The following is a 24,054-nucleotide window of genomic DNA, read 5'->3' as shown; positions in this document are numbered from 1 at the left end:
CAGGAGGTTCCACGGGAGGCAGAGGCTGCAGTGAGCTGAGATGAGCCACTGCACTCCAGCCTGGGTGACAGGGTGAGACACCGTCTCAGAAAAAAAAAAAAAAGTTGAAGGGAGCTGGCTTGCCCCTTGCACCATGTAGGATGCATGAGAAGGCACCATCTTTGAAGCAGACTGAGCCCTCACCAGACACTGAATCTCCTAGCACCTTGATCTTAGACTTCCCAGCCCCTAGAACTAAGAGCCATAAATTTCTGCTGTTTATAAATTACCCAGTCCAAGGTATTTGTTACAGTAGCCTGAATGGACTATGACAATACATGATGTTATTTTTTGGACTGTAGTGTTCATCAGCTCTTTGGAGATGACCATGCCAGACCTCTCTCCAGCAGTTCTCCCTGTGGGTACATGTACTGTGACTTCTTCCTCTCCTCTACATATCTGGCATTCACCACCAGCTTCCTGCCCTTCCAGGCAGCCTTACTGGACCGGATCCAAGGGCACTGTCTCCTGCATGGCCCAAATCTGATCCATGGGAAACACAAATGCATCTTGGGACCCCTCGGCATGTGTGGGCTGACAGCCGACCACTGGATGCCTTTTTCAGGTGGGAGGTAAGTGACCAGAGAGTCTCCATGTGCACCAACATACCTAACAAGCTCCCCAAATGGCTGGAAGCCTATAGGCATGAGGTGAAGGAAATGGGCTGCGGAAGCTTCCCTCAGTGGGGAGGAAGTAAACTCACAGCACAGCAAAAGCTCTGTCAGAGATTTCTTTTTTTTTATTTTTGAGTTGGAGTCTCGCTCTGTTGCCCAGGCTGGAGCTCACTGCAAGCTCCGCCTCCCGGGCTCATGCCATTCTCCTGCCTCAGCCTCCCGAGTAGCTGGGACTACAGGCGCCCCCCACTACGCCTGACTAATTTTTTGTATTTTTAGTAGAGACGGGGTTTCTCCATGTTAGCCAGGATGTTCTCGATCTCCTGATCTCATGATCTGCCCGCCTCGGCCTCCCAAAGTGCTGGGATTACAAGTGTGAGCCACTGCGTCCGGCCTTTTCTTTTTCTTTGATACGGAGTCTCACTCGTCGCCCAGGCTGCAGTGCAATGGCACGATCTTGGCTCATTGCAACCTCTGCCTCCCAGGTTCAAGCAATTCTCCTGCCTCAACCTCCCGAGTAGCTGGGATTACGGGCATGCACCACCATGCCTGGCTAAATTTTTTTTTTTTTTTTTTTTTTTTTTGTATTTTTAGTAGAGACAGGGTTTCACCACATTGGCCAGGCTGGTCCTGAACTCCTGACCTCAGGTGATCTGCCCACCTCGGCCTCCCAAAGTGCTGGGATTACAGGTGTGAGCCACCACGCCTGCCCCTTTTTTTCTTTTTTTGAGACGGAGTCTCATTCTGTCGCCCAGGCTGGAGTGAGGTGGGGAGATCCCAGCTCACTGCAACCTCTGCCTCTCAGATTCAAGCGATTCTCCTGCATCAGCCTCCTGAATAACTGGAACTACAGGTACGCCCCACCGTACCTGGCTAATTTTTGTATTTCTAATGGAGACGGGGTTTCACCATGTTGCCCAGGCTGATCTCAAATTCCTGATCTCAAGTGATCTGCCTGCCTCGGCCTCCCAAAGTGCTGGGATTACAGGCATTAAGCCACCGCACCCGGCCTCTGTCAGAGATTTCTTCACCAAACCCTCCTTCCACTCTCCAATTCCTTCTTTTTATTTATTTATTTTATTTTATTTTTTACTTTTATTATTTTTTTAATTTTTTTTTTTTTAGATGGAGTCTCACTTTGTCGCCCAGGCTGTAGTGCAGTAGTGCTATCTTGGCTCACTGCAACCTCTGTCTCCCGGGTTCAAGTGATTCTTATGCCTCAGCCTCCCTCCCAGAGTAGCTGGGAGTATAGGCATATGCCACCATACCTGGCTAATTTTTGTATTTTTAGTAGAGACGGGGTCTTGCCATGTTGCTCAGGCTGCGACCTGCCTGCCTGGGCCTCCCAAAGTGTTGCGATTACAGGTGGCTCCCGCCCGATTCTTTCTTACATCTTGGGAGATCTGTTCCTAGAATTTCACGTTAGTATATCTTGTTGTCCTAATCAAAATCTATACTTTCATGTCTTGTTACACATAGGAGAAAAAGAGCTAAGAGAATGACACAGAAATGGAGCTGGAGCCTTAATACACCTCCTAACTGTTAATCTGTTTGGGTGGGGTTTCTGTCACTTGTGGCCTACAGCAGTCTTACTGTCCCTCCAACCTCCCACAAAGTTCTTCAGGTTGAAGAGAGTCACTACTTTGTAAAATGGGAAGCTTTTACTCAAAAAAGTAGAAACTGAATACAAAACTAGACTTTAGAAGGATAAGATAAATAAATCAATGCATTCCTAACACATCATTACAAGAAAGTGAGGGGGTTAGAGGTCTCATCTTTAAATTCTGCTCTCAAGGACATGGAGGGCCCCTCTCACAGGCTTTCCCAAAGCTCCTCTGGGTGTACTGGTCTGACTCAGCAAGTGAACATCTGTGGTTTTGCCTAGCCAGCATCCCTTCTCCTAGCAGCAGCACTCAGCATGTCCTTTTGGGGAATCACTCTTTCCTCTTCTGGTTTATTTAAAGTGACTGCACAATCAGACCCCAGAGTTTGGCTTATGTCCTAGGCCTTGCCAGTGAAAATATGGTACCTCATCAGTGGCAGTTATTTTTCCGAGAAAGGACATACCATGGCCCAAGGCAGCAGCAGGGAGGGGTGGATGGAAGAGACAGATAACAAACAATAAGCTAAATAAACAAATTCAGTCAGGAGCTAAAGAAATAAGTCATTCAGGAGTGGGGCAGGTGGCAATTTTGAATGGAGTGGTTAGGGTAGTTCTCAATGAGGCAGCATTTGAGAAAAGATCAGGAAGAGTGAGAAGTAGTCGAGCATTCCAAACAGACACGAGCCTGTGCAAAGACCCTGCAGCAGAGCCCTGTCTGCCTTGCATAAGAAATAGCACGGAGGCCAGAGTGACTGGAGCAGAGTGAGCCAGTGGGGAGGTAGTAGCAGATGAGGTTGCAGGGGTAACAGAGGAGCAGATGGGGCAGGGCTTTGGCTTTTACTCTGAGTTTGGGAAACCACTGGGAAGGTTTTGGGCAGAGGAGGAATTTGATCTGGCTTTCTTTTTTTAAGGTCACTCTGGCTGCTTTATGGGGACAGGCTGCAGGGATACCAGGGAAGAGACCACTGTCATGACCCAGGTAGCAGATGATGGAGGCAGAGGTAAGAAGTGGTCAGGCTCTGGGTATGCTAGGGAGATCCAACCAACAGAATTTTTGGGCCCTGGAGGTGGGATGTGAGAGAAAGGTTTCTGAAACAGCAAGGTTTCTGGCCTTGACAACTGGAAGATGGAGTTGCCATCGAGATGGTGATGCTATGGGGAAGAGATCAGGAGCACAGATTTGGATGTGTTGAGATTGAAATGTATTTTAGAGATCCAAGAGGAGGTATTAAGGAGGCAGCTGGATAGAGGAGTATGGAGTTCAGGAGGCAGGTCCCGCCTGGAGATAAAAATTCAAAGCCAAGCCTTCTCTCTCTGCACTCAACAAAACCTCACTTAAACAGGCTTGTCAGGTCATGGAATACAGTACTAGAACTCTTTGTTGGGGAAAATGCCAGTCAACCTTACCCGTCAGAACGCTGCCTTTAAGATCAAAGAGATCTCTTTCCTTCAGCCTAATCCACCCCTCTCCCTGTTTTCTCCCCTAGCCCCACTAGGCTAGAAGCTCCCTGGCTTCTCCCACATCAGGATCCCCAACAAACCCATTTCCAGGTGGATAAGAGCCCAGGCAGTTCCCTAGACCACGTTCACTACTTCCTAGCTACCCAAGAGCAGGACATCGCAGACACCGGCCTCCTGGAATATTCCCTCCGCTCCTCACATTTACAGGAAGGACTCAAGTAAGCCTCGGCGCCAGTTCAGTCGGCCCGGGGCCACTAATACCAATGGGATCCAGTGGGTTCTACGTGGTGAGTGGGGGGCGGATAAGAGAGATGCGACACCCCCCCGGCCCCACCCCACCCCCCCCCCCCACGCCGGGGCCAGGCACACCGTGAGGGGCCCAGCCACTTCCATACGCCCTCCGGTCGGCCGGCACCTACCACCCACCCCTCGCCACCAAGCTGGGTGCAGAGAACAGGGCAGGCGCACGGACGGTTCTTACGGCCCCAGGCGCCAGACCCAGGGCACAGAGGCCGGGATCTCACGCGCGACCGCACGAGGCCGGGACCCTCCCTCCCCTTCCGTCCACTCCCTTCCCCACCGCCTCCGGTCCCCTCCCGGTCTCCGCCACCCCGCTTCGGGGCCCCCGCCCCCCAGCCGGGCAGCCAATCGGAGCTGGGATCCCGCCTCGGTCCGCAAAGCCGGTGGCGCCCGGAGGCTGCACGGAGAGCGGTGCCCGCGTCAGGTGAGGCGCGCGCGGGGAACGGGGGTCGCGCGCAGGGGAGCGGGGGTCGCGCGCGGCTTCCATAGAGCACTAGGGCCTGAGCTTGAAGCCCCAGGCCCGCAGGAGGCCCGGGCCCGCGGCCGCCAGAGCCGGGACGCAGCCTGGGCGCCGCCTGCCCCGCCCCGCCCCGCCCGGGCCCGGAGTGAGGACGCGGTCGGAGGCCCAGCAGCGCGGGTCCCGGCAAGGGGCTTTCTCAACTACACAAAAGACAGTCTAAAAAATTAAGTCTCCATTTCGGTTAAGACTGCCCGTAGTTTCGGTTTTTATGTAGACCCAAGAGGGCAGGCTCGGCGTCCGCGTGCCGCGTAGTCCGGCGGCTCCAGGAGCGCGAGCGGCTGGGCCCGGGCGTAGCCACCGCAGGGCCGCTAGCTCGGCCGGGACCCGCCTGGGATGCCCTGGGGTCTGCTCCGCTGGGGCGAATCCTGAGGCGCCGCGCGAGGCACTTGGCCTCTCCTAGCCCCGCTTTCGTTTTTGGAAACTGGAAACTATCACTTATTTCATAGACGGTGTGAGGGTTACATGACAGTGTTCTGTAAAGTGCACTCTACATATGAAGTGCTCAGAAATATGGCTAATAATGAGGGTATTTATAAACTACTTAAATTATAAAAAGAATGAGACATCAGACTTACAGTTTTGGATACTAATTTTTTTCACTTAACGTTCATTATGTGATAGGAGTTTTCCATCCTATTATACCGCTGTGCGATCTGATCTTGGGCACGTTAACCAACCTCTTGTTGCCTCGATTTTCTCACCTGTAAAAGTGGGGGTAATCATAATGCTTACTTAGTAGGATAGCCCTGACGAATAAGTGACTTAGCGAACATAAATAGCTTACAATAGGGTTTTCAGCATGGGAAGGATTCAGTAAATGTTAGCTGTCATCATCACCACCTACAAAGGAAGCAATACTGTGCTGAAAGTTTTTCCATCATTAATGTAATTTCTATAGTACGATTCCCAAGAAGATTATGGAAATAAAGGTATTGGTATTGGTATATTGCTAATTATTTCCTAAAATATTGTATTGATAAATATGCTCATCCTTCCCTTAACGGGATGCATTCCAGAAAAACAGGTCAAATGTTAGACAAAGTATCAGAAGGGAGATTCTGTAGCCAGAGAGCTAAAAATTACAATAGGGTCTCTAATTATACTTCAACTTTTTTAGGAATAATTCTCAGTGTGTTTTCCCACATTTCATATGTAATTTTTTTTTTTTTTTTTTTTTTTTTGAGACAGAGTCTCGCCCTGTCGCCAGGCTGGAGTACAGTGGCGCGATCTCGGCTCACTGCAACTTCCACCTGCTGGGTTCAAGCAATTCTTCTGACCTCAGGTGATCCACCCGCCTCGGCCTCCCAAAGTGCTGGGATTATAACAGGCGTGGCATGAGTCACCGCGCCCGGCCGATCTTTACTTTTTTATTCTTTGTACCCCCTGCCTATCCAGTTAGCATTTGATTAAAGTCAAAGATTTGCCACTTTGGGCCACATCTATTAATTTTCATCTTTGTTATAATTGTATTTAGTTTTTGATCTACACTTCTTATTACTCCCAGTCATTTTTTATAGAACTGAAAATCTGGTAAAATACTCAAAATTGCACTGACTTCTATGTAGAGGCGACACTCCATCAGAACCGTGGGCTGACAGGGAATCCCACTGTGCAGGAGCTGCGCGCATTTTCATTTCTGATTCTCTTTGGCGTATCCAGGACTCTGATGACATGATCATATATTTATCAGTAGTAACAGGTTGGGCCATTTGTTTTTTGTCGTAAATCATATATTTAAGATTTTAGAAATAAGTTGATAGCCATGTATTTTGGAATTTGAAAAAGACATTGCATTACTCAGCTTCAAATTAAGCTTTAATCAAATAGTGAAACTTTCCATTAATGGACAGTGTATACCTTTTTGTGTATTTAAAAAAAAACACTGAATATAGTGCCTTTGTGACAGGGGAGCTTAGTTCCTGACAATGTTCTCTTGAGTCTTTTTTTTTTTTTTTGAGACGGAGTCTCACTGTGTTGCCCAGGCTGGAATGCAGTGGCGCCATCTTGGCTCACTGCAACCTCCGCCCCCTGGGTTCAAGTGATTCTCATTCCTCAGCTTCCTAAGTAGCTGGGATTACAGGCACGCACCACCATGACCAGCTAATTTTTATATTTTTAGTAGAGACAGGGTTTTGCCATGTTGGCTAGGTTGGTCTCGAACTCCTGACCTCAAGTAATCCACCCACCATGGCCTCCCCAAAGTGCTGGGATTATAGGCATGAGCCACTTCACCCGGCCTCTCTTCCGTCTTTGAGCTGTGAGCAAACAGCTACATTACATGAGCTGCTAGATCTGCCTTATGGTCAGAAATGAAGGTTGAACTCTCAGGAACAGTGACATATATTCACACTGATATTTCCAAAGTACAATGCCCCAAATTGATCCACAAAGGAATTAAGGTCATTTGCAACAAAATCACAGAATAGTAACAAATAAATAGAAGATAAATATGGCCAGGAATTGAGATGAGAGAAAGTATAAGTACAAGAAACTATTCCAGGGGAAAAAAACAATGAAGTGTTTCAGTCTTATCCAATAGAATTTTCTGTGATTATGAAAATGTGCTATATTTAATTAATTTATATTCCAATAGCCACTCTGTGTAGCGGCTCCCTTATAGGTCAGTGCAGGCCTATATTTTTGTAGTTGAGTCCCAAATTTGTTTCTAGAAAGGTAAACTTGGTCAGTTACATGGTTCTTGTCTTTTGAAAGTAAAACATACATGGCAACTTCATTCATTCATTCATTCATTGATCCCCCAAATGTTAATGGCCTTGAAGGAAGCAGAGCCTTTCCTGATTCTCAGTTATAGGGAAAATTTTCTGTGGACTTCATTATCAGAGCACCTTGATATGTTATTGCCCTGTGAAAGTCTGTTCAGTTTGGGGCTAGGAGGGATGCAGTCAGTGAAAGTGGCATAATTTGTAATGTTTTTTAGAGTTTTGAATAATTATGCTAACTAATCTTTATAGAAAAGTTTAAAGTATACAGATAAGCAAAAAGAAAGTAGTCACTAAAAGTTTCACCACTTAGAGACATAATTACTGGTAATATTTTGATGTATATATTTCCAGACTTGTGTCCCATGTAGCTATTATATTTTTCTCAATAGATCCCAAAGTATCCAACTCCCTCCAGGGCAAGAGTTGCTTTTACCTTTACTCTTAGACCTCTGAGGCTGGCAGCTGGCCCCACCTGAGAGGGTCACCCTCTCCCTAATCCTTCCCCATACTTCTGCGAGTCACCTGGCTTTGGGGCAATAATAGGTACTTGAGAGGGCCTTTGAGGAGGAACGAGGAGGAAGGTCACAGCTGTAGTTCATTCTGCATGATGCGTAATCCAGGCTTTTTCAACTCTGGCACTGTTGACATTTTGGGCTGGATAATTCTTTGTTTGTGTGTGTGTAGTGGGGGTAGGAAGGTGTCCTGTGCATCACAGGATGTTTTGCAGCATCCTTGGCCTTTCCCTACTAGATGCCAATGGCACATACCCTTTTCTCCCCGAGTACAACAATCAGAAATGTTGGTGAGAAATACTGGGTTAATGAAAATCACTAATTTATTGCTGACAAAGCTCTAGAGTTTCAGATTCCAATTTGCATGTGGGAGAGAGACTGAAATCAAAAGGGAAACATAATGTAAGCCAAGGAAGCTGTTTAGTCCTGGCTGTGCTATTAATTTACTGTGAGATTTTGCATCTCTCCCACGTGCAAATTGGAATGTGAAACTCTAGAGTTTGTCAGCAATAATTTAGTGATTTCCATGAACCCAGTAGTTCTTTTTTTTTTTTTTTTTTTTTTTTTTTTAAGATGGAATCTTGCTCTGTCACCCAGGCTGGAGTGCAGTGGGACGATCTCGGCTCATTGCAACCTCCGCCTCCCAGGTTCAAGCAATTCTCCTGCCTCAGCCTCCCGAGTAGCTGGGACTACAGGTCCACGCCACCATACCCAGGTAATTTTTGTATTTTTAGTAGACATGGAGTTTCACCATGTTGGCCAGGATGGTCTGGATCTCTTGACCTCATGATCAGCCCCATGCCCGCCTCGGCCTCCCAAAGTGCTGGGATTACAGGCATGAGCCACCACGCCCGGCCCTTAACCCAGTAGTTCTTACTGACATTTCTGATTGTCGTGCTGGGGGGAAAAGGGTATGTGCCACTGGCATCTAGTGGGGAAAGGCCAGGGATGCTGCAAACTGATATACTGCCAAGTTTATCAGTTGGGAATCCCAACAGTGAAAAGCATAAAAATGAAAGGAATTTTAAGGAGACTTTTTATAGAAGAGTGGGCAGGATTGGAGGAGCCAACAAGTGATGGTGAGGCACACAGGGAAGAGCTTCAGTGGGCACCATCCGCTCTCTGGTTTGAAGGGGTAGGGAGGGGACCAGAGCTGGGAGGAGGGGGCTGGAATACTGCTGGAGGAGCCACTCCCTTCCAGACCTGCTGTGGCCATCACAGAATGCAGCCACTGCCAGAGCAGCAGCCTGGGGAACCAGGCAGGGGGAGCACAAGTACCCTAGCCTCCCTCTTTCTGTTTCTTGCCTGCCAATCTCCTCCACTGGCTAAACCCAGGTGGATGCTAAAAGTATAGTCAGCCTGCCTGCTGAGGAGGGACCACCAGGGATCACCATCAGCAAGGGATCCAATGTCTTTCTGCCTCTGCAGAATGAAGGTTGGGGGCGGGGGGCTCTACTTCTTTGGGATATTGTGGGAATAAAAGGAAATCGGCAAAAAATGTTTTTGAAAAACAAAATACATACGGCGCACCCGTGGGCCACTACTGCTTTTGACCCCTGGCTCTGTTTCATGCAGTAATGTCGTGTCATTCTCTTTTTAGGTGCTACAGGATTTCTTTAGGTTTGTTTTCTGTCCACCATATTTCAACTCATGTGTGCTGTTTGTTGTGCTAAAACAAATATTTGCTGATGCCTGAGTGAATAGTTGAATATTTTATATAACTCACACTTATACGTAATGATTTTTCTTGTAACTTAGCTGTTTCTCTTTTACAAACTCAGAAAACCTCAGACTTTGAAAAGGCCTTGAAGTTCCTCACCTGAAATCTGAGAACTTGGAGCGCCTTAAAAAATCTAAAGGAAAACAAAACAGTGAAAGAACATGATATAGTCAGTGTAGAGAATAAAATTATTTATGTAATTAATATTGAGGATGCAGATAACACATTGTGAAATCTTGCTTGTAAAAAATCTCGATCTGCTGAAGAAAGATGTTCTCTCTAGAGATCTTTGAAAGCATAATTATTGAGCTTTTAAAATGTTAGAAACAAAAGTTAGACCCACACATATTTTGGCGTGTGGAAGATTTGCATTCCTTCCCCTGTCCGCCCCGACCCTGCACTCGTGAGTTGTGCCTGTGCACGCAGTTCCTGTAGCACTCAGCTGGGCAGAACTCATCTTTCAGCACTAAGGGAACATAGTTATGATCTGGACCTTCTGGGGGTGGTCAGTGCCCAAGAACAGGTATGGGACTCCAGAAAGTTCTGCTCTCAACCCTATTTTGAAATAGAGTTACACATTGTTCTACAATTATTTGAGTTAATAAGCAGCTCTTTTCAAACGTGATTATGCCCTTCCAAGTTTAAATACACTAGACTTTAGTGAAAGTAATTGACCTCATCTCGTTTCTCTCCTGTTATATTAAGATCACTTTCAGTAAAAGGTAGAAGCTTTTGAAGTGGTGAGGAGGAGGTAGAGGAGGGACATAGAGCAGATGGGGGCTGGAAAAGTGGGGTGGGGAAGAGAGTGGCTTCTCTTTGGCAGAGTATCAAGGAAAAGCCCTATCTGTACAGCACCTTTGTGCCTGGGACCTTGATGGCTGCAACCTGAGCCTCAACCTAGTTTGCTTGCGGAGCCAGAAGAGAAGCTAAAAACCTTCAGTTAACCAAGCCAGACACCAAGAAAGTTAAACCGAAAGAGAACCCCCCACCCCCCGCAAAAAAAAGAAGTAAAGTGGGTTAAAGTGATATCATGTTAGCACAGAAAGATAACATAAGGGTCATCTAAGTTCATCTGCCCCCTCTTCTATTTCAAGGTGCAGAAACTAAGGCACAAGGGACCCCGTGTCCTGCTCTTGATCACATAGCTAGTGGGTGCCAAGCCAGGTCTAGAACTCTGTTCTCTGGGGTCACAGGCTGGCTCTTCATCCCTCTAGAGAGATAGCTCATCTGTGTGCACCTGAGCCCGTTGTGTTTTGGAGTCAAAACAAATAAAGGCTCAAACTCCAAGACTGTTTTGCAGACCGGCTGCAGTAGATATGGGGGGAGGAGAAACCTGCTTTAAATTGCTTCAAGCAAGTTGTTTCTGCAAAGGTGTTGACTTTTTTCTTTCAACTTTCTAGTGAGCCACTGCAGCCTGAGCTGTTATTTGTCATTATGCAATAATTCAGGAACTAACTCAAGATTCTTCTTTTTAAATTATTTGTTTATTTAGAGACAGAGTCTTGCTCTGTCGCCCAAGCTGGAGTGCAGTGGTGTGATCTCGGCTCACTGCAACCTCTGCCTCCTGGGTTCAAGCAATTCTCATGTCTCAGCCTCCCGAATAGCTGGTATTACAGGCTCGTGCCACCACCCCCTGCTAATTTTTGTAATTTTAGTAGAGACATGGTTTCACCATGTTGGCCAGGCTCGTCTTGAACTCCTGGCCTGAAGTGATCCGTCCGCCTCGGCCTCCCAAAGTGCTAGGATTACAGCTGTGAGCCTCCACACCCGGCCTATTTATTTATTTTTAAATTGGCTGCTCTTAGAAAGGCATACCATGTTTCTGGATGGGAAGGCTTATTAATTCACCCTAATTTGATGTATAAATTTGATGCAATCATAGTCACAGTCCCAGTGGAATTTTTTAACTTGGTAAGATGTTCTAAAATTAATGAGAGAACTTGAATTACCAGGTATTGAAACACTGTAAAGCCACAATCATGTAAACAGTATGTTATAACCATGGGAATAGAGGTCTGTGGTACAGCAGAAAAAAGTGAAAAAAAGAATAACTGTATTCATAAAAATTTAAATGTGGAGTCACTGGGGGAAAGGATTAAATATTCGATAAATAACGTAGAAACAACTCAACTATTTGGAGAAATGTAAATTTAGAGCCTTATCTCATGCCATATACCAAAATACTATTTAGATTTGATTAAAAAATAAAAATGTAAATAAAAGTTAAGGCAAGGCGTGGTAGCTCATGCCTGTAATCCCAGCATTTTGGGAGGCCGAGGTGGGTGGATCACCTGAGGTGAGGAGTTCCAGACCAGCCTGGCCAACATGGCGAAACCCCATTTCTACTAAAAATTATTAGCGTGGTGGTGTGGTGGCAGGCGCCTGTAATCCCAGCTACTCAGGAGGCTGAGGTGGGAGAATGGCTTGAACCTGGGAGGCAGAGGTTGCAGTGAGCCGAGATCCCACCATTGCACTCCAGCCTGAGTGACAAGAGTGAAACTCTGTCTCAGGGAAAAAAAAAAAAAAAAAAAAGTTAAAAATCTAAAAGAAAATAAAAATGTATCTAATATAAGTCTTTTGGGAAAATATTTGTCAGCATAATACTAAAAGTTAGAAAATAGAATGTTTTTGTGTTTGACCATTTAAATACTACACCTTTGAAATTTAAATAAAAAAAGAAAAATTAAACAAACCAAAACCTTTTTGTTACAGGATTAGGTCTTAGATATTTTAAGATATATTAAAATACAGAATAAAGTTCCTCCTTGATTCTGTTCAGAGTTTAACTAGTCCTGGCCAGACGATGGGGAGGAAAGGAGAGGGAGCTGGGTGATGGGCAGGCAGAGAGTTGGAAGGTGGAGCCAGATCTCGCTTGGCCTGGGATTGCTGCCTCTCCTGACGGTGCATCTTATCGTAAGGGGGAGTTGAAAGCAGAAGGGGAAACAGCACAGAAAGGATCTGTCTGGCCGTTACAGTTATGTGACCATGGCAGGTCCTGCCAGTCACTCACAGCTCTGTGAGCAACTAGCTGGGGTACCCCAGCTGAATGTGCTTTAAAAACAGCAATGTGGCCAGGTGCAGTGGCTCATGCCTGCAGTCTCAGAACTTTGGGAGGCCGAGGCAGGAGGATCACTTGAACCCAGGAGTTCGACGTTGCAGTGAGCTGTGATCATGCGTGCCACTGCATTCCAGTCTGGGTTAAAGAACAAAACCCTGACCCTGAAAAATAAACAAATAAACAGCAATGCCACTTATTCTAGGTGGTACACCCCTGATGCCCAGTGTACGAGTTCCATTTAGGCTTCTTTCTCGTGCATATGCATCTCTCCACATCCTTTCGTTTGTTTGTTTTCTTTTGTTTTGCTTTCCCCAGATTATGTAGGAAAACAATAAAGTTCATAAGTAATGTTCTGTAGGCCACTTTTATAGGAAAACTTTCCTCTAAGATCTCATTAGAAAAGAAAAGCAAGTAGCCTGCCACCGAGCAGCTGTGCCAGCACAACTACACTGTGGAGCGCCCAGATAAAGTGGCGCTGAACGCACTGCAGCCTCCTAAGTTCGGAAAAGAAAGCTCATTAGCATCTACACTGAAGACGCTCCTGTTCTTCACAGCTTTAATAATCACTGTTCCTATCGGATTATTTATATTTCACAACTAAATCTTATATTATCTGGAGGCGCCCTTGGGATGTCCAATAAGGACAGCTGTTTTTATGCTGCTATTGTTGCCGTGGTCACCGGCCATGTGGTGCTGGCCCTCTTTATGTATGTGGTCTGGAATGAAGGCTCATGACAGTGACATGAAGGCAAACAGGATTAAAGTGAACATCACCTTTTGATAGCATTAAATTCATTTTTTAAAATGATAAATGCTGGAGGGGGGACATCTGATTTGAATAAAGTTGAAAGAACATGTTAAAGTCAGTCTTAAGGAGTCATGTTTGAGTAGTGTAAATTTTGATCCTCCTAATATGTTGTTTGTATATTCAGTTTTAACTATATGAATCTCATTTGCAAATGCGAATTTGGAAAAGTTAAATTAGTTACAAATAGATATGTTAATTACAAAAAAAAAAGAAAGGGAGAGCAAGTAGTAGTGAGATTTCTGCAAGGTCAAAGGACTCAGGGCAGTTTCTTCTGAATGTAGTTTGGGGGCTGGAGAAAGAAATAGGAAGCAGTAGAATTGCTAGGTCAGATTGGAATTTTAAGAGCTATTGCTACACTACCCTCCACAGAGATGCTACCCACTTGTAGTCCCCCAATAATATCAGAGTGTATTCCTGACCACACTTTAACCAACACACTCTGGCAAACATTTTGATCTGTCAGTCAGATAGGCCTTCTTGCTATAATCAGAATTTACATTCTGTGATCATGACTGAGGGTATCATTCTGCCTGTTATAAGAGTTACCTGAATTTCCTTTTCTGGGAACCAGAGAGCAATTTAGAGCTGGAGCAGACCTTGGAGATGAAGTCCAACCGTTCAGCCTACAGCCTATGACCCGTTTGACCGTCGTTGTTGCTTGGGTAGTTCAGGACTGACAGGACTGGACACCAGGTCTCCTGTTTATCATTGAAGCTCTCTGGGTGAATGTAAGACAGGACCTGTCAAGGCCTCTGGCACAGCCTGGGTTTGAGTCTAGAACCAGAAAGTCTGGAAATTGCAGGGCAGTCCCGCAGTGCCTTGGCTGTGAAGCAGGGTGCTTTACCCTCCCTGAACTCCAGGCACTTCGTCTGTAAAATGGAATTAATACTAGCTTTTTTTTTTGCCAGGGTTCTGAGGATTAGGGTTAATGTGTATGAACTAGCTGACCCAGAGAGGCTCACATCTGTTCTCATCCTCCTCACATTTGGGTGTTCTGTTATCTGTTATCTGTTCTGTCACTGTTCTGTTATCTGACTGTCACTCACATGCAAGCTCCAAGGGAGACTTGAACGAAAGTTCTTAAAAACAGAAGTAAAGCACAGTAGGGTGTTGGGGAGGGCATCTCTGTGGGGCCTCCAGGTAGCCAGGGGAGGGCGAGCAGAGTGTGCTTGCTGGGGACCCTCTGCTCCTGTGTCTTCATGCACCCTCCACGTAGTGCTGGCGCTCCCACCCCACCCACCACCTGCGGGTCAGCTCTCAGTGTCTTAGTTATCCTTCTGAGATTTTTTTTTTTTAAATGAGACAGGGTCTCTCATCTGGGTACAAAATAGTTTGGGGAAAAAAGAGATAAGGTCTCTGTCACCCTGTGAGTGACAGAGGTGACGACATGTGAGATGTCAGTGACTCATGTCACTATCACTCTAGGCTGGAGTGCAGTGGCATGATCATAGCTCACTGCAGCCTCAAATTCCTGGGCTCAAGTAATCCTCCTGCCCCAGCCTCCCAAGTAGCTAGGACTATAGGTGTATGCCACAATGCCTGGCTAATTTTTTAATTTTTTAAGTAAAGACAGGGTCTTGCCATGTTGCCCAAGCTGGTCTCAGACTCCTGGGCTCAAGCGATCCTCCCACCTCGGCCTCCCACAGTGCTGGGATTACAGGTGTGAGCTACTGTGCCCGGCCTTTCTGAGATATTTTATGCATAAAAAGACATCACACCTATACTGCCTCCCCAGGATCTGAGAAGAAAGTCCACTTTCTTTGTCACATTCTGCTTTTTGGAGTTTTTCTTCTAGTAGGTTCCCTTTTTCAGATTTTTTTCAGATGTGAAAAGGCTCCAGACTGCAAAAGGAAAGGCATCATGTGTGCTGGCCAGGTTGGGTCATGAGACCCACTCTCAAAGCAGGAAGGAGCAATGGGAAGAGAGAAGGGAGGGGAGTTGCCGAAAGCAGGCTATTTTCTTTTTTTTTTTTTTTCTTTGAGACAGAGTCTCACTCTGTCGCCCAGTCTGGGAGTGCAGTGGCTCGATCTTGGCTCACTGCAGCCTCCTCCTCCCAGGTTCAAGCAATTCTTCTGCCTCAGCCTCCCAAGTAGGTGGGAATTACAGGCATGCGCCACCACACCCGGCTAATTTTTGTATTTTTAGTAGAGACAGGGTTTCGCCATGTTAGCCAGGCTGGCCTGGAACTCCTGACCTCAGGTGATCTGCCTTCCTTGTCCTCCCAAAGTACTGGGATTACAGGCGTGAGACACTGCACCCAGCTCCAAAAGCAGGCTATTTTCAACACAAAGCCTACACGATCACCCATGCATCCTTCCCCGGGTAGTCTTAAGGTTGCCAAGGTCGGTTTTGTTTGTTTTGGAATGGGGGTGGTTATTTCACTGTCATTCATGGTTCTCATCCCTGTGCTTAACCAAAGAGAATGAGATCAAATGCTGTGCTGGGTCTAAGGGCAGGGGTTGCCACAGCCTTCCCTTTTCAGAGGCCCTCTGCCCTCTGCAAGCTAGGAGTGGTCATTGGCATCGGCTTCCTGGACAGCCTATGCAGGTGGAGGGGCTGGAGAGGCATCTGTAGTGCATTTTTCATCACCTCTGGTTATCCATTTGCCTGACCTTGCCTGCCCAGTTTTAGTTAAAATACAGTGGCGATTCTAGTGGCTCTAACAAGTGAGAGAAAAAATTAATCTTTACAGGCCTCTGTTCTACTGTCATTCCAGTGTTTGTCCAGGTGTGGCTCCTGACCGTCTGTGTGCCTTTACCTGGATGCTTGGTGAAAATGCAGATTCATGGCCTCCCCTCCACTCTTGGCCTTCCAAATCAGAATCTGGGAGTGAAACCCAGAAATACGCATTTTCAACAAGAATCCTAGGGGTACATTAAAGTTGAGGACCCCTGTTAAGCTGTGTTGTTGCTTTCTTTTCCTTCACTCTCTGGTCTCCCCTCATCTCCTCTTGTCACCCCTCCTTCCTTGCTACCCCTGCTCACCTGTTTGCCCCCTCCTTCGTCTTAATGCTGAGGGTCCGGAGTGGCTTCTTGGACTATTCTTTGAACATATTAAATTGCAGTCCTCCAGAAACTCAGCTAGGAAGAAAAAAAAGTACATATTTCTTATTGCCTTGCTTGTCCCCATTTAAAAAGCCAGATAAAAAACTGTCCTCTTCAAGCACCAGTTTTGGGAAGTGCATCCTTCCCATGGAGGCACCCCGATTGCAGCTGCTCTTCCAATGTAGGAGATGGATCTGGGCTTGGAAATGCCCTTCTCTAAGGAAGCATTGCTGGTGTGACATCCCAGGGAAGTCAGCTACCACCAGCCCCAAAGTAGACACTAGCCTGGGTATCCTTGCTGGAAGGCACAGGTGGTGAAGGCATTTGGGAAACATGAGAATGATGGGACAGGAAGCAGTGGGGGAGCGTGGGGTGGCAAAGGGGAATGTTTGCCTGGAGTTTGGGCGGGTGCCACCAGGGACCTGAACCTCTACTTTTGTCTTTACAGTGACCGAAGGAAGAGACCAAGATGAATACAGAGGTGAGTTCTTTACAAAGACCAGTTTAAGGGATGCTTTTCTTATTGTGTCCTTCATTTCTCCTTTGCAGAGTCTCCATTCCCTTTCAGAAACATCAGCACAAACTTGAGAACACTTCCCCTCTAGCCTACTGAAGTGCACGTGGTTCTGGGTGATGCAGGAAGAACTAGGCCCCTCTGAGTTCTTATCTGTGTCTGTCTGGCTTCATTCGAACTTACCCACTGCAGCTAATCCTGAAACAACACTCCCTAGCTCTGGCTAGTAGTGGGGCATGGAGGTTGCTGGGCCCAGATCCCTGCTTTGTGTTATTCTGGAAACACTTTCTCTGCATTGTCTCCTTGGTGCTCTCACTTCCAGTTCTTTGATGCATGGAGATGTCTAGCTCCTTATCCTTTTGTTTTTTCCTTTTGTTTTACCCATCAGCCCCTTCCTCTGTTCACTCCCTTCCAAGTGGAGCCTAGACCTTGGGGTTCATCACTTCAGCCACTGCTGTGCTGATGCCCACTATGCTTTTCCCACTTGTCCTGTCCATCCACATGGCAAACACAGAGGCCGTCCCCACAAGAGGGGGGTTCTTGGGTGAGTGGCACAGCCTTGTGCTGTTTGCAGCTGGCAGATGTCTCAACACCCTTATCTGGTGCTCAGCACCACCCGCCAGGCCCCCTGTCACTCTAGGCAGCTCCTTGCCAGTGCCCTGAACCCCCAGCTCCAGGCTTCATCCCTCTCCCTAAGCTCTGTCCTCCTCGAAGGTCCCCCTCACTCTTAGCATCAGGATCCCTTTTCATTTTACAGAGGAAAATGTAAACATTCCGTCTGACATCATCTCCCTCAATTCCTGCCTCTCCATTTGTCCTGTTCCTCCTGTCACAGTGCAAGGGATGTTTGTCAGTGAGAAAGTTCCAGGTTGTGAACACCAGAAAGCCTGACTTAATGTGGCTTTTTCCTGGAAGTCCAGGTGAAGGGCAGGCTTCAGGGCTGGTCGATCCTGCGGCTCAGTGACTGCCTCAAGGATCCAGGAGCTTTTCATCTCTCTGCTCTCCATCCAGCTGTTGGTTGCATCCTAGGGCAGGTGCCCATGTGGCAGCAAGATGGCTGCAGTGGCAGTTGGGGCCACATATGTTCGCATTCCCTTTCATCAGCAGGAAGAAGTGGCTTCCTGCAACTCCTTCAGGGGAGTGGGAGCCTTTATTTGAAGCCCCATCAAATGTCTCCTTCGGTCTTATTGGCCAGAATCAGGTCCTGGACCATAGTGTGTCTGAGGAGCAGGGATTTTGTGATTGGCTTCAACTACTCAGGCCCATCCTGGAGCAGCTTCCCCCCTGCCCCAGGGCTGGGTGTGGAAAGAAGAAAGGGGGATGTATCCCTGTCTGGTATGAGACATTCCTGGTCAATTTTCATGCTGCTATAAAGAACTGCCCAAGACTGGGTAATTTAAAAAGGAAAGAGGTTTAATTGACTCACAGTTCAGCATGGCTAGGGAGGCCTCAGGAAACAACAATTATGGTGGAAGGCAAAGGGAAAGCAAGGCACCTTCTTCACAAGGTGGCAAGAAGGCGAAGTGCTGAGCGAAGGGGGAAGACCCCCTTATAAAACCATCAGATCTCGTGAGAACTCACTATCATGAGAACGGCATGGGGGAGACCACCCCCGTGATTCAGTTACCTCCACCTGGCTCCTCCCTTGACACACAGGGATTATGGGGATTACAATTCAAGATGAGATTTGGGTGGGGACACAAAGTATAACCATATCACCTAGTGACGGTATACCCTTCTGCTCTGAAACTGCACACTCCTGCCTGCTCAGACCTTGTGCCACCTCCTTAGTTATCTCCTTTGCCATGTGCATCATTAACCTAATTCCCACTACCTCTTTCTCATCGATATTTCAAAATGCTTTCTTCAGAACAAAATGACACCTCACATCTTGTCAAGCAACTGTTATCCTATCTTTCTTTTTTTAATTTAATTTTATTTTATTTTATTTTATTATTATTATACTTTAAGTTTTAGGGTACATGTGCACAATGTGCAGGTTAGTTACATATGTATACATGTGCCATGTTGGTGTACTGCACTCATTAACTTGTCATTTAACATTAGGTATATCTCCTAATGCTATCCCTCCCCTCTCCCCCCACCCCACAACAGTCCCCGGAGTTCGATGTTTCCCTTCCTGTGTCCATGTGTTCTCATTGTTCAATTCCCACCTATGAGTGAGAACATGCGGTGTTTGGTTTTTTGTCCTTGCGATAGCTTGCTGAGAATGATGATTTCCAGTTTCATCCATGTCCCTACAAAGGACATGAACTCATCATTTTTTATGGCTGCATAGTATTCCATGGTGTATATGTGCCACATTTTCTTAATCCAGTCTATCGTTGTTGGACATTTGGGTTGGTTCCAAGTCTTTGCTTTTGTGAATAGTGCCGCAATAAACATACATGTGCATGTGTCTTTATAGCAGCATGATTTATAGTCCTTTGGGTATATACCCAGTAATGGGATGGCTGGGTCAAATGGTATTTCCAGTTCTAGATCCCTGAGGAATCGCCACACTGACTTCCACAAGGGTTGAACTAGTTTACAGTCCCACCAACAGTGTAAAAGTGTTTTTGTTTCTCCACATCCTCTCCAGCACCTGTTGTTTCCTGACTTTTTAATGATCACCATTCTAACTGGTGTGAGATGGCATGTTATTGTGGTTTTGATTTGCATTTCTCTGATGGTCAGTGATGATGAGCACTTTTTCATGTGTTTTTTGGCTACATAAATGTCTTCTTCTGAGAAGTGTCTATTCATATCCTTCGCCCACTTTTTGATGGGGTTGTTTGTTTTTTTCTTGTAAATTTGTTTGAGTTCATTGTAGATTCTGGATATTAGCCCTTTGTCAGATGAGTAGGTTGGGAAAATTTTCTCCCATTTTGTAGGTTGCCTGTTCACTCTGATGGTAGTTTCTTTTGCTGTGCAGAAGCTCTTTAGTTTAATTAGATCCCATTTGTCCATTTTGGCTTTTGTTGCCATTGCTTTTGGTGTTTTAGACATGAAGTCCTTGCCCATGCCTATGTCCTGAATGGTATTGCCTAGGTTTTCTTCTAGGGTTTTTATGGTTTTAGGTCTAACATGTAAGTCTTTAATCCATCTTGAATTAATTTTTATATAAGGTGTAAGGAAGGGATCCAGTTTCAGCTTTCTACATATGGCTAGCCAGTTTTCCCAGCACCATTTATTAAATAGGGAATCCTTTCCCCATTGCTTGTTTTTGTCGGGTTTGTCAAAGATCAGATAGTTGTAGATATGCGGCGTTATTTCTGAGGGCTCTCTTCTGTTCCATTGATCTATATCTCTGTTTTGGTACCAGTACCATGCTGTTTTGGTTACCGTAGCCTTGTAGTATAGTTAGAAGTCAGGTAGTGTGATGCCTCCAGCTTTGTTCTTTTGGCTTAGGATTAACTTGGCAATGCGGGCTCTTTTTTGGTTCCATATGAACTTTAAAGTAGTTTTTTCCAATTCTGTGAAGAAAGTCATTGGTAGCTTGATGGGGATGGCATTGAATATATAAATTACCTTGGGCAGTATGGCCATTTTCACAATATTGATTCTTCCAACCCATGAGCATGGAATGTTCTTCCATTTGTTTGTATCCTCTTTTATTTCATTGAGCAGTGGTTTGTAGTTCTCTTTGAAGAGGTCCTTCACGTCCCTTGTAAGTTGGATTCCTACCCATTTTATTCTCTTTGAAGCAATTGTGAATGGGAGTTCACTCATGATTTGACTCTCTGTTTGTCTGTTATTGGTGTATAACAATGCTTGTGATTTTTGTACATTGATTTTGTATCCTGAGACTTTGCTGAAGTTGCTTATCAGCTTAAGGAGATTTTGGGCTGAGACAATGGGGTTTTCTAGATATACAATCATGTCATCTGCAAACAGGGACAATTTGACTTCCTCTTTTCCTAATTGAATACCCTTTATTTCCTTCTCCTGCCTGATTGCCCTGGCCAGAACTTCCAACACTATGTTGAATAGGAGTGGTGAGAGAGGGCATCCCTGTCTTTTGCCAGTTTTCAAAGGGAATGCTTCCAGTTTTTGCCCATTCGGTATGATATTGGCTGTGGGTTTGTCATAGATAGCTCTTATTATTTTGAGATATGTCCCATCAATACCTAATTTATTGAGAGTTTTTAGCATGAAGCATTGTTGAATTTTGTCAAGGGCCTTTTCTGCATCTATTGAGATAATCATGTGGTTTTTGTCTTTGGTTCTGTTTATATGCTGGATTACAGTTATTGATTTGCATATGTTGAACCAGCCTTGCATTCCAGGGATGAAGCCCACTTGATCATGGTGGATAAGCTTTTTGATGTGCTGCTGGATTGGTTTGCCAGTATTTTATTGAGGATTTTTGCATCAATGTTCATCAAGGATATTGGTCTAAAATTCTCTTTTTTGGTTGTCTCTCTGCCGGGCTTTGGTATCAGGATGACACTGGCCTCATAAAATGAGTTAGGGAGGATTCTCTCTTTTTCTTTTGATTGGAATAGTTTCAGAAGGAATGGTACCAGCTCCTCCTTGTACCTCTGGTAGAATTTGGCTGTGAATCCATCTCGTCCTGGACTCTTTTTGGTTGATAAGCTATTGATTATAGCCACAATTTCAGAGCCTGTTATTGGTCTATTCAGAGATTCAACTTCTTCCTGGTTTAGTCTTGGGAGGGTGTATGTGTTGAGGAATTTATCCATTTCTTCTAGATTTTCTAGTTTATTTGCATAGAGATGTTTGTAGTATTCTCTGATGGTAGTTTGTATTTCTGTGGGATCGGTGGTGATATCCCCTTTATCATTTTTTATTGTGTCTATTTGATCCTTCTCTCTTTTCTTATTTATTAGTCTTGCTAGCGGTCTGTCAATTTTGTTGATCTTTTCAAAAAACCAGCTCCTGGATTCATTAATTTTTTTGAAGGGTTTTTTGTGTCTCTGTTTCCTTCAATTCTGCTCTGATTTTAGTCATTTCTTGCCTTCTGCTAGCTTTTGAATGTGTTTGCTCTTGCTTTTCTAGTTCTTTTAATTGTGATGTTAGGGTGTCAATTTTAGATCTTTCCTGCTTTCTCTTGTGGGCATTTAGTGCTATAAATTTCCCTCTACACACTGCTTTGAATGTGTCCCAGAGATTCTGGTATGTTGTGTCTTTATTCTCATTGGTTTCAAAGAACATCTTTATTTCTGCCTTCATTTCATTATGTACCCAGTAGTCATTCAGGAGCAGGTTGTTCAGTTTCCATGTAGTTGAGCAGTTTTGAGTGAGTTTCTTAATCCTGAGTTCTAGTTTGATTGCACTGTGGTCTGAGAGACAGTTTGTTATAATTTCTGTTCTTTTACATCTTCTGAGGAGTGCTTTACTTCCAACTGTGTGGTCAATTTTGGAATAGGTCTGGTGTGGTGCTGAAAAAAATGTATATTCTGTTGATTTGGGGTGGAGAGTTCTGTAGATGTCTATTAGGTCTGCTTGGTGCAGAGCTGAGTTCAATTCCTGGGTATCCTTGTTAACTTTCTGTCTCGTTGATTTGTCTAATGTTGACAGTGGGGTGTTAAAGTCTCCCATTATTATTGTGTGGGAGTCTAAGTCTCTTTGTAGGTCACTCAGGACTTGCTTTATGAATCTGGGTGCTCCTGTATTGGGTGCATATATATTTAGGATAGTTAGCTCTTCTTGTTGAATTGTTCCCTTTATCATTATGTAATGGCCTTCTTTGTCTCTTTTGATCTTTGTTGGTTTAAATTCTGTTTTATCAGAGACTAGGATTGCAACCCCTGCCTTTTTTTGTTTTCCATTTGCTTGGTAGATCTTCCTCCATCCCTTTATTTTGAGCCTATGTGTGTCTCTGCACGTGAGATGGGTTTCCTGAATACAGCACACTGATGGGTCTTGACTCTTTATCTAATTTGCCAGTCTGTGTCTTTTAATTGGAGCATTTAGCCCATTTACATTTAAAGTTAATATTGTTATGTGTGAATTTGATCCTGTCATTATGATGTTAGCTGGTTATTTTGCTCGTTAGTTGATGCAGTTTCTTCCTAGCCTTGATGGTCTTTACAATTTGGCATGTTTTTGCAGTGGCTGGTACCGGTTGTTCCTTTCCATGTTTAGTGCTTCCTTCAGGAGCTCTTTTAGGGCAGGCCTGGTGGTGACAAAATCTTTCAGCATTTGCTTGTCTGTAAAGTATTTTATTTCTCCTTCACTTATGAAGCTTAGTTTGGCTGGATATGAAATTCTGGGTTGAAAATTCTTTTCTTTAAGAATGTTGAATATTGGCCCCCACTCTCTTCTGGCTTGTAGAGTTTCTGCTGAGAGATCCGCTGTTAGTCTGATGGGCTTCCCTTTGTGGATAACCCGACCTTTCTCTCTGGCTGCCCTTAACATTTTTTCCTTCATTTCAACTTTGGTGAATCTGACAATTATATGTCTTGGAGTTGCTTTTCTCAAGGAGTATCTTTGTGGTGTTCTCTGTATTTCCTGAATCTGAATGTTGGCCTGCCTTGCTAGATTGGGGAAGTTCTCCTGGATAATATCCTGCAGAGTGTTTTCCAACTTGGTTCCGTTCTCCCCGTCACTTTCAGGTACACCAATCAGACGTAGATTTGGTCTTTTCACATAGTCCCATATTTCTTGGAGACTTTGTTCGTTTCTTTTTATTCTTCTTTCTCTAAACTTCCCTTCTTGCTTCATTTCATTCATTTCATCTTCCATCACTGATACCCTTTCTTCCAGTTGATCGCATCGGCTGCTGAGGCTTCTGCATTCTTCACGTAGTTCTCAAGCCTTGGCTTTCAGCTCCATCAGCTCCTTTAAGCATTTCGCTGTATTGGTTATTCTAGTTATACATTCATCTAATTTTTTTTCAAAGTTTTTAACTTCTTTGCCATTGGTTTGAATTTCCTCCTGTAGCTCGGAGTAGTTTGATCATCTGAAGCCTTCTTCTCTCAACTCATCAAAGCCATTCTCCGTCCAGCTTTGTTCCGTTGCTGGTGAGGAACTGCATTCCTTTGAAGGAGGAGAGGCGCTCTGCTTTTTAGAGTTTCCAGTTTTTCTGCTCTGTTTTTTCCCCATCTTTGTGGTTTTATCTACCTTTGGTCTTTGATGATGGTGATGTACAGATGGGTTTTTGGTGTGGATG

The 24,054-nt window shown here is 45.2% G+C and overlaps 1 protein-coding gene, 1 long non-coding RNA gene and 1 pseudogene across 6 annotated transcripts in view; 2 read left to right on the top strand and 1 right to left on the bottom strand.

Moving 5' to 3' along the window:
* Positions 1 to 24,054, bottom strand: part of LOC129523842 (uncharacterized) — a 70,908-nt gene that overhangs the window by 1,611 nt on the left and 45,243 nt on the right. Inside the window, exons 3-5 of one of the 2 annotated variants that reach the window (XR_010134660.1) lie at positions 16,343 to 16,438; positions 9,592 to 9,625; positions 5,113 to 5,238 (exon numbers count right to left, since the gene is read on the bottom strand). This is a non-coding gene — a long non-coding RNA (uncharacterized lncRNA). The remainder of the gene's footprint in view (positions 1 to 5,112; positions 5,239 to 9,591; positions 9,626 to 16,342; positions 16,439 to 24,054) is intronic. The other variant, XR_008667492.2, reaches the window with a different exon arrangement.
* Positions 4,002 to 24,054, top strand: part of BLVRA (biliverdin reductase A) — a 49,272-nt gene continuing 29,219 nt past the window's right edge. Inside the window, exons 1-3 of one of the 4 annotated variants that reach the window (XM_055347677.1) lie at positions 4,002 to 4,441; positions 8,346 to 8,487; positions 16,851 to 16,883. In XM_055347677.1, the coding sequence (XP_055203652.1) occupies positions 16,872 to 16,883 (12 nt within the window). In that variant the 5' untranslated portion in view covers positions 4,002 to 4,441; positions 8,346 to 8,487; positions 16,851 to 16,871. Of the gene's footprint in view, positions 4,442 to 5,725; positions 5,820 to 8,345; positions 8,488 to 16,850; positions 16,884 to 24,054 lie in introns of all 4 variants that reach the window. The other 3 variants (XM_055347676.2, XM_055347675.2, XM_019031786.2) reach the window with 3 other exon arrangements.
* On the top strand, positions 12,478 to 13,454 carry LOC134758885 (vacuolar ATPase assembly integral membrane protein VMA21-like; annotated as a pseudogene).

The sequence above is a fragment of the Gorilla gorilla genome, chromosome 6, assembly GCF_029281585.2.
Source record: "Gorilla gorilla gorilla isolate KB3781 chromosome 6, NHGRI_mGorGor1-v2.1_pri, whole genome shotgun sequence".
NCBI classification, from domain to species: Eukaryota; Metazoa; Chordata; class Mammalia; order Primates; family Hominidae; genus Gorilla; species Gorilla gorilla.
This window is presented reverse-complemented; position numbering and strand designations above follow the sequence as displayed.